The 9,616-nt window shown below is 43.3% G+C and overlaps 1 protein-coding gene across 3 annotated transcripts in view; it reads left to right on the plus strand.

The window, feature by feature from the left end:
- The window catches only part of Zdhhc23 (zinc finger DHHC-type containing 23), a 12,661-nt gene extending 5,545 nt beyond the window's left edge, over positions 1 to 7,116 (plus strand). For 2 of the 3 annotated variants that reach the window (XM_008842855.2, XM_008842854.2), the window contains exons 3-5: positions 181 to 891; positions 3,080 to 3,247; positions 5,990 to 7,116. In XM_008842855.2, the coding sequence (XP_008841077.1) occupies positions 181 to 891; positions 3,080 to 3,247; positions 5,990 to 6,257 (1,147 nt within the window). In that variant the 3' untranslated portion in view covers positions 6,258 to 7,116. The remainder of the gene's footprint in view (positions 1 to 180; positions 892 to 3,079; positions 3,248 to 5,989) is intronic. The other variant, XM_008842856.2, reaches the window with a different exon arrangement.
- The last annotated feature ends 2,500 nt before the right edge of the window (positions 7,117 to 9,616 follow it).

The raw sequence follows: 9,616 nt of genomic DNA on the forward strand, positions 1-9,616 counted from the left end.
AAAAAACCCCAAAACAAACCCATTTTAAAAATGCTGCATGAATCTTAAGAACTTGTGTTTAGTAGTAAGGAAATAAAATACTTGGCTTTTGGTGTCTTTTATCCAGTGGTCTGGCATCCAGGGCTCTGTAGATTATACAGCAAATCCATGTGAAGGGCCTTCTCTGCTCTTTCCAAATAGGTGGCTTACCTGTAAACCAGTGCAACCAGAGACTTGCGAAAAGATCACAGATACAATTTCCGATCGCCTCCGAATTCCTTGGCTAAGAGGAGCCAGAAAAGTTAATATTAGCATCGTTCCTCCACTCGTGCTTCTGCCAGTTTTCCTTCATGTGGCTTCCTGGCATTTCCTGCTGGGGGTGGTGGTTCTGACCTCTCTTCCTGTGCTGGCACTGTGGTACTACTACCTCACTCACAGAAGGAAAGAACAGACTCTGTTTTTCCTGAGCCTTGGACTGTTTTCGCTGGGCTACATGTATTATGTGTTCCTTCAGGAAGTGGTCCCCAAAGGGCGTGTGGGGCCCACTCAGCTGGCTGTTCTTACCTGCGGGTTATTTCTGATACTCTTAGCCTTGTACAGAGCCAAGAAGAATCCAGGCTACCTCAGCAATCCAGCAAGCCATGACAAATCCTTAAGCAGCAGCCAAATTGAGTGCCTGCTCAAAAAAGAGCAGGAGAAGACCAAAGGGTTCCCTGGAACAGATACCTTGGGGGGCCTCAACAACCGCAGCCTGAAGGATGATATGAAGGGCTCCTCCAGGATGGGGGCTGGCAGCCCCGCCAAGGTGAAGGAGGACTGGTGTGCCAAGTGCCAGCTAGTGCGACCCGCCCGGGCTTGGCATTGCCGGATATGTGGCATCTGTGTAAGGAGAATGGATCATCATTGTGTCTGGTATGTTGGAAAGATCTGGAAACCTGAAAACTGTACACTCATATACCACCTTAGCCATATTTGATCTTCCTTTGTGCTATCCTAAAATGTCTGTCCTTCCCAGTTTTACACCTTGTAGATATTTGTGGGCTGTGAGGATGTTCCCACTTAGTCATCAGGTTTTTGAGTTTCACAGATTTAGTTCCTTCACTCATTTCCTGTAGATTAGCAGAAAAACTTTACTTTTTTTTTTTCTTCTTCCAGTTTTCCTTTGATTGATTTAAAAATAAAAATAATTTACCATGGTCTGTGGAGATGGAGCTAGTGAAATGATTGCTGTGCAAGCATGAGGATTTGAGTTCTATCTCCAGCACCCACATACAGATCTGGGCACAGTGGCATGTGCTGTGATCCCAGCACTGGGGAGGCGGAGACAGGAGACTCCTTGGAGCTTGCTGGCCAGCCCATCTAGCAAGCAGTGAGAGACCCTGTTTCAAAAAATAAGGTGGAGCAGGGCTAGAGAAATGGCTCAGTGGTTAAGAGCACTGGCTGCTTTTGCAGAGGTCCCAGGTTCAATTCCTAGTACCTACGTGGTGGCTAACAACCATCCTTAACTCTAGTTAGTTCCAGGGAATTCCAGTGCCCTCTTTTGACCTCTGTGGGCACTGCACAACACAGGTGCACTTACATATCTTCAGGCAACACACTCCTACACATAAAATAAAAAAAAATTAAAAAATAAGGTGGAGAGTGGTTGAGGAAGATACCAATGTCAGCTTCTGGCCTCTGTGTGCACATGCACATGCATGCTCACCCATGTACACACATGCACACACGCACGCGCGCGTGCACAGAGTTTATCGGTATAGGTCTGTTTCCCTGTTCCTTTTTAAATACAGAATTCAGGGACGAGTTCCCTGTTTTCAGGTGATCTTGCTGCACATCCCTAATCATTTTTATTCTACCAGTGATTTTCATTCACCGTGATGGAGTTGAGGCCCTTCCTGATAGCCCTTTAGTGGTTATTTGCCCCGAGACAGGGCTTCTTTTGTACCTTCCAGCTGGCCAGTGGCAAAGGAAGACGCATCAGGCCATGAGATATGAAGTGCAGTATTTACAGATGTTACTTCATGGAGTGAGTGAAGGGAGTGAAGTCATTCAGCTGTGGGTGCTATAACTAGCAGGTGTAGATTCATTGCTTTTAAGGGAGTTGTGACTAATGAAGTACTCTTTAGGTCTGGTAGCCTACCTCCCTCAGAAGAGAACATGAGAGTGAAGGTTCAGGAAAGGCCAATGGCTTGTAAATGCATGGCCGGTACAAGAACGTCTCTTTTATAGGACTTGTTTTTAGGAGTAAAGGGGTGTTTTGATTTTTAGATACTCCTCTTCTTTGCCTTTGTCATTTATCCCCATTGTGTATGTGTGCATATGAGTGTGTGCTGGCCCATTTCCAAATACTGGTTTGTAGAGGTGAAACCTCTGACTGTGGAGCTCCCAGGCGCAAGGGCAGGAGGGCGGCCTGCACACCCTGCCCTAACAAGCCAGGGTGCAGGGCTATTTTTCCCCAACCAGGACCCCTCTTCATGTTATCTCACTGTTCTCCACACAGGTTCTAACTGCTTTGGGTCCTTTTGTTTTCTCTTCCACACCTAACATACGTTTATCCTCTTTTGTGCTCTCCCTCCAACAGCGTTTTTCACATTTTCATAACTGCTGTATCTCAACCCTCCTCAAAGCTTAATGATAGACCACTTATTAATATTTAGGAACAGGGGTTGGGGATGTAGCTCAGTGGTAGAGTGTTTGCCTAACATATGCAACTATCTAGCTTCAATCCCTAGCACTGAAAAAAATTATATAGGTAGTATATATGCATTATATATATTTATATGTGTGTATATACTATCTAGATAGATTTGTTAGCTGGGTTCTGCTTTTTATTTATTATGGCTTTAAACAAGTGATTCCACTTCACAGCAGAGAATATAAGACTGTAAACAAGTGATTCCACTTCACAATAGAGAATATAAGACTGTATCCCCCAGTAGAGAAGTTTTCATTTCCCTGAATTTGAAAATAAGATGACTGATTTTTTAATAACTTAAGTTCCTACTGTCTATATCTTAAAAGTTTTCTTGTGTATCCTTTGGGTTAGATAATGGACATTTTTCAATATGTTTTCTTTCCCACTCCCCTGTGCTGTTTTGAGGATAAATAGCTGCGTTGGCGAATCAAATCATCAAGCTTTTATACTCGCCCTTTTGATCTTCCTGCTCACTTCTGTGTACGGGATAGCACTGACCTTGGACACCATTTGCAGAGACAGAAGCATCTTCACAGCCCTCTTCTATTGTCCTGGCGTTTACACAAATTACAGGTGAGTTGTGGAACCCAGTTAAGAGGACCAGCAAGGAAAGTAATGAATGTTGTCATTAAAGGGCTGTTACTTACTCCTAGGTTACTATTCTCAACCAAAACATAGGCTAGGCTTTGGAGACGCTTGGTATCCCTAAAATTACCAAGAAAACTGTTCAGTGGTTGTATGTGTGTTTCTAGGGTGATGTCAGAAGCATCATTGACCTTAAAAAGTGAGGAGCTGGGCTGTGGCTGGGATCTCGCAGGAAGAGCAGTGGACACAGCGGCTGGGTTCATTAGCAGCATGTGCTGAGTGGGTGGGCTCTCCAAAAAAAAAAAAGAAAAAAAATGAGGAGCTGATGCTCAACAAGTAGACCCAGGCATCCTCAGGAACTCCCACAGCCAAGTGGCCACTGTGTGTCTGAGGTCACAGCATGATTGTTTTGAGAGGTGCTCACCATCTTGCTAACCTTTTTCTTTCTACCCTTCTGCCCACTCATGGTTTTTCCGGGTTTTTTTTAGTTTACTACTCATGATTACTGTGGTATCTAGGTCAATATTGCTTAGGTATCATTAGGTGAGAACCTGTTCACAAATTGTAAAGATTTCCACACAGTGGCATGAGTGGGGCTTCTGTGTGGGTCTTGCCAGCCCATCCCCACACCACGGGGTCCTGCCACATTCTTTGGTTCCTTCCCTCTGACATGGGTGCTCTGTGGCACCTGGTTTGGTCCCTTTTTTCTTCTCACTCCTTGTTCTCAGCACCATCTGTTGTTTGTTCTTAATAGTCTGTGGCTGAAGGTCTCCTCTTGCCATTGTAGATCTGGACATGTGTGGACAGTTTTAAGATTAGCTCTCTTCCTTGTGGTAGGTTTCTTTTCTAGACATATGGAAGATCATATTCAGTTGGGAAATTCTTGGCAACACTGGGGTGATAAATGTCTTAATCCAAAGTGTGTTTGTGTGCTTGGTGGGGTGATGTGAAAGAATGAGGAATAGTCAGTCCCTCACCCACCCTGTGTAGGTGACTCATGTCACTGCAACTTTATGGTAAATTTTTGGATTTAGTCATCTGCGAGATCCCCTTTAGCTTTACAAGAGTGTGTGTGAATTTATTTCCAACTGACTCTTCACGTGTGAATGAGCATAATTTGTTATTTGATTATTCTAATTGGCAGCCCCTCCTCACAGATTGCAAATGAGCCTGAAAGATACTTTCCTGCCCTATGTGATTTATTTTGAAATGTTAGGCTCCTACAGATCTTTTTATTTTTTTAATTTTTATTTAGATGTATATATTTGTCTGTGTGAGTGTATGCTGGGTGTGGGTGCTCACAGAGGCCAGAAGAGGGCATTGGATCCCCTGGAACTGGAGTTACAGGTGCTGTTCTGAGCCACCCAACACCGCCTGACATGGGTGCTGGGAACCAAACTCAGGTCCTCTGTAAGAGCAGCATGCACTGGTAACCACTGAGCCGTCTCTCCAGCCAGGCTCTTAGAGATCTTACAAGTAATGGGCTGTTGTGCTGAGAGTTGTCTTTATGTTCATTCAGCATTAGACTGAGGAGAAAAGTTTAGGCCTGTTCTTAAGTTCCTATCTATAGCTTCCTAAAGGACACTGATAGCAATTTTCTGGCACCTTTGTTTTTTCCCGTGTTAAATACAATTTAGGAATTGCTCATTCATTCACAAACAAAATATTGAATGTCATTATGCTAGTTGTCGGGCTGGTTGCGTGAAGGATACGAAGTATTTAAAAAAAACAAACAGCCTCTTGAACCAGTGTCCGGTCTACAAGAGGAGGGTCAACACAGAGGAAACATTTCCTCCATGCTTCCAAGTGAAGCCAGCCATGGTTGAGCAGGACCTTTGACTTCACATAGATGCAACTGGTAAAGGAGCCAGGGACTCTTCCCAAGCCCATGTTACCCCCGAGGAACAGATCCTCAATGACCTTAAGAGTAAAAATAAATTGGTTTATCTGGGCCAATACATGGTCTTAAACACCCAAAAGGAAAGTATAACCAAAGATTAAAGGGATCAGTATAATTCTTTGAGTCCATATGTATAGCTAAAGGCAGTATAACAAGAAACAATGCCAGACAGGAGATACCTTCCTTTGAGTTATTGGCCAGGGTGGCCCAAGAGACTCCCAGACAGTAACCCAGCATAGAACTGGGAAAATGAACAGCAGACCCCAATCTTATCTAAAGGAATATTGGCAACTGATTCCTGCTAGATGAGGAAGAGCTGATCTGCCTAAAATAAGGAACTCTAGATAGGCTGACTAGACTCAGTGAATGGACAAGCACTGGGGAACAGCTGGGGGCACTGGGGAATGATTAGGGGCACTGACAAGACTGTGGACAGTAACAGGGATGACAGAGTATATGGGCTCCAGTGGTGGGGGGGAAGGGGGGAGGGAGGGGATGGTAGGGTGTAACTTGGGATGTGGGTATATAGATGAATAAGATTGTTTGGGATGTTATGTATGAAATACAAAAATCAATAAATTAAAAAAATGAGTTTATATTTAAAAAACAAACAAACAAAAAACAGCCTTTGCTATCTTTGCTATACTAGTATAACATAGAAAAAAAATGAACTTAGTTTTCAAAGGAGAATTAAGAACTTCTGTGATTTCAACTGGGCATATCTTCTAGTGTGGGGTTGGAGAAGATACCCAAGCCCTTACAAGTAAAAATACTCAGAATGTTAGAATGGTTTCTGAATGTGCCCTATCTGGCCGCCTCCCCCATTACAGCTCAGCTCTGTCCTTCACCTGTGTGTGGTACTCTGTGATCATCACAGCAAGCATGGCCTACATCTTCCTTATCCAGCTGATAAACATAAGCTACAACGTGACAGAGAGGGAAGTCCAGCAGGCTCTCCGGCAGAAGACGGGGCGCCGACTCCTCTGTGGGCTCATCGTAGACACAGGGCAGTACAACAGGGGCTTCCTTCGGAACTGGCACCAGTTCTCCACCCTGGGCACACATGCGGTCCACGCCCCTGCCGAGCATATTGTCTGAAGTGCCTTCCGTGTGGCTCTGAGGGATGCTCCTCCCTCTGTCTTTTCCATTTCACACGCTGGCTGTTCATCCTCATCTCCGTTTCCTCACAGATACTGTAAGGCCATGCTCAGGTTTGGAGAGTGTGCTGGAGAGAAGTTAATTTTTCTGACTTTAGAACTTAAGGGATTTTTATACTGAAGTAGTAAAAATAGAGCCTTTCCTTTCCAGGTACCTTACTCAGTCACCAGAAGCTGAAAAGGACATGGATTGCTCATGCACAAATCGGTAGAAGCAATTCCCATCCATTTATGTGGGGAAGAGTGTTGGGTTAGGATAGTTTCCAGTCCTTTCAATTCTTATAGCCATATGACCCTTGGTAGAGTCACTTTCCCAAGCCTCAGGTTCATCTGTAAGGTGGGGTTCCGCTGCCTGGCTACCTCACGAAGCAGTCATGAAGGCCACCTGAGGGATGAGGGACATGGAAGGCACCCCAACATATGAAGGATTATTAGGAAACCCCTACGAGTGTTTGTAGATCAGAATATTGAAGCCAATATTGTTAAGACAATCAGTTGTACAGTTAAGGGGATTCTTTTTAAGTGTTAGACATTTTCTCACAGGCAGGAGGTGACGAGAAGCTGGTCACTTGTCACCTCATCTTGAAAAGACAGTTGATGGAAATAATTATTATCAGTACAGTGTAAAGTGGTCATGAGGTCAGGTGATGAGTTTTATTTAATTTGTTAAAGTTATCATTTAGTGTAATTCTAGCAAGCATCAAAGGTTTTGTTCCCTCTTTCCATGTTTCACTGGTAACAGGCTGGAAGAGGAAGAGACTGTCCTTTTTACTCTTTCCTGGGTAGGGAAGCTGATTAATATCAAGGGCTTGATTTATATGTGTGTGTGTGTGTGTGTGTGTGTGTGTGTGTGTGTATATGTTCATGTAAGTATTTCAAGTGCTATTAGTTGATAGCACTAAATGCAAAAATCAGTGTGTATAAACTCTGAGGAAGTGATTGATACCCTCCCACTTAACTTGCACATTACTTCTCATTTGCCCTTCCCTATGTAAAAGTATCTCACTGGAAGAGAAAAAACAGGGTATATGTGGTTTCCAATAATTAATAGATTACTATTCTATTGTTCTTTCCCAAGTAACAAATTGTTATTTTAATTGTATCTCAGAACTGAAAATTAGGAATTTATATATTTCAGCAGAATGGCTCATAGTGTTCCCCTCGAGGGAGTCAGATGAGAAAAAATACCCTCTTGAAATGTTTGGCTTTTGTATATGTACTGTTTCTGCAGTCCCAAAGATGATGTGGGAGACCTTAAATTTGCCTTGGCCTGTTGCTTAATATAGGGAAAACAGTTTCCTTTTTGTTACACTGTGCCTGCTTGTAAGTGATGAGAGGAAACTGCTGCTGCTGCTTGCAGTTCTGCCCTCTGCAGCCAAGCGCCACCCTTAGATGAGCCATTAACCAGGGTTCTCCTGAAGGCAGGTGCCACACGTTCATTCAGGTTTGTCATTGCTCTCCCCAGAGATTGATTGTTTAACAAATAACAGACTCTGTATTCCACTGGGATGGACCAGAGAATGAGCCTGGGGATGTTCGCAGACACTGCGGTTTCTACAGTGATGCCCTCTCCCTGGCTTAGAGTCAGACATTCATTTAGAATGAAAGTTGGCTTGGATACAACTAATTTGTTTTCTGTGTGGGTTTTAGATAAGAGGGATGGTAGTAATGTCAATGACAGTGTTATGTGGGCAGAAATTAGTAGTTTTCATGTCTCTTGAATGCCAGCTGTAGCCAACTTTGATTGTCTAACAACTGCTAAAAGTTAATAGAAATACTATAGTAATTATAGCTTGCCAGATCTTTAACAACAATGCAAATGTGATGTGATGGACATAGTACAAAAAAATCAGAGTCATCGGGGAGAATTAGGCATATGATCACCATCTTTCTCCCAGTTCACTGCTGAAGGGTTACCTGGGAGATGCAACTCAGTTCCCCCTGCTCAGAGAGGGACTCCTTCCCTGCTTTTTGGCTCACTGGAATTAAGAAGTTTAAGTTTCTTGAGAGCTGACTGGTGGTTTACAGAACGAAGCTCAAACCTGTAAGAAGATCCTTGGTTTGTAAGGTATCAGCCTTCTGGTGTCTAGAGCTAAGAGGCAGCAAACCAGAGGTGGTCCATGAGTGGAGCTTCTCTAGGCCCTGGAATATCCTTGGCATGTATTCCTAGACTTCTGAGCCTTTTTATTGAAAGTTGTGTTACAGGCCTTGACATTCTATGGATGGTAGAAAATTTAACCGTGGAGTCTTTAAAGGGGCAAGGCTTCTGAATGGGTTGTCCCAAACATCCAGTGGTGGTGGCAATAGATAGTTGCCCTGTGAACTTATAAACCAGCAGTCCATTGGCCATGGGAGCAACTGCTTTCCCCAAATGTGATTCCAAACAAGCCAGGTCCCTTTTCTTGCCCTATGCGGTCAGCCTCTGTTAAGAACCATTCTGAATGTGGAGCTTAGTAAATTACCCCCTCTATTTTGACCATTTAATAATTATCACACCACTGTGTACTTTCCTGGGGAAGAGGAATGGATCCCTTTGAGAGTCAAGGGAAAAGCACACAAGGATCAGGATTGAAGGACTTCCTTCAATATTTAAAAATATTTCTTAGGACACTTGGCAGGTACTGTGTGGTACAGACCACTGACATTGCCTCTTTGATAAGTTACTTTGACGCTGCTAAAGTAAAGCCTTAAGTGTGGTTTGGGGACAGTGTGCTGTTGGTGCCCCTCAGCCACATATGTGTTTAGCAGGTTGTAAATCTTCGCTCTTCAAGTCGTGTTTACTTTGTGAATGCAGTGATTGTTGTCTTCCAGTGCACCATCTGCCTAGAAGGATAGTCCTCAGTACATCTAATATTTTTAGCAAGAGAAAATTTTCTATGCTAGAATCTTCCACTGCCAGAAAACACAATGCCAGTAAGATTCTGTGTAATACTGATCATCTGACTTACTTCCTTTGGTTCGGACATTAGCTTTTTATTGTAAAGTTTGACTAACAGACACAAAAGCAACATCTAGAAGCACAGTTTTAACTATGATGTTTAAAAATCAATGTTGCATGAGACTTACTGATCTCTTTCAACTAGGTAAGTAGGTTTTTGTGGCTTAATTTTATTTTGGCCATATTTTGGAACCCTGCATCTCAAAAAGAATTTTCTCAAACAAGCAGTGGATAAGAGACTTCTGCTTAAGGCACCTGTTTAGAATCTGTTTCGTACAGCAGCAGCTTGGCAAATAAACCATTTCACGTTAAATACGGCAGAGGCAGTGCAGGTGAGAATGAAAAACACACTAAACTTAATG

Source organism: Nannospalax galili, unplaced genomic scaffold, assembly GCF_000622305.1.
Source record: "Nannospalax galili isolate Female #2095 unplaced genomic scaffold, S.galili_v1.0 scaffold18, whole genome shotgun sequence".
NCBI classification, from domain to species: Eukaryota; Metazoa; Chordata; class Mammalia; order Rodentia; family Spalacidae; genus Nannospalax; species Nannospalax galili.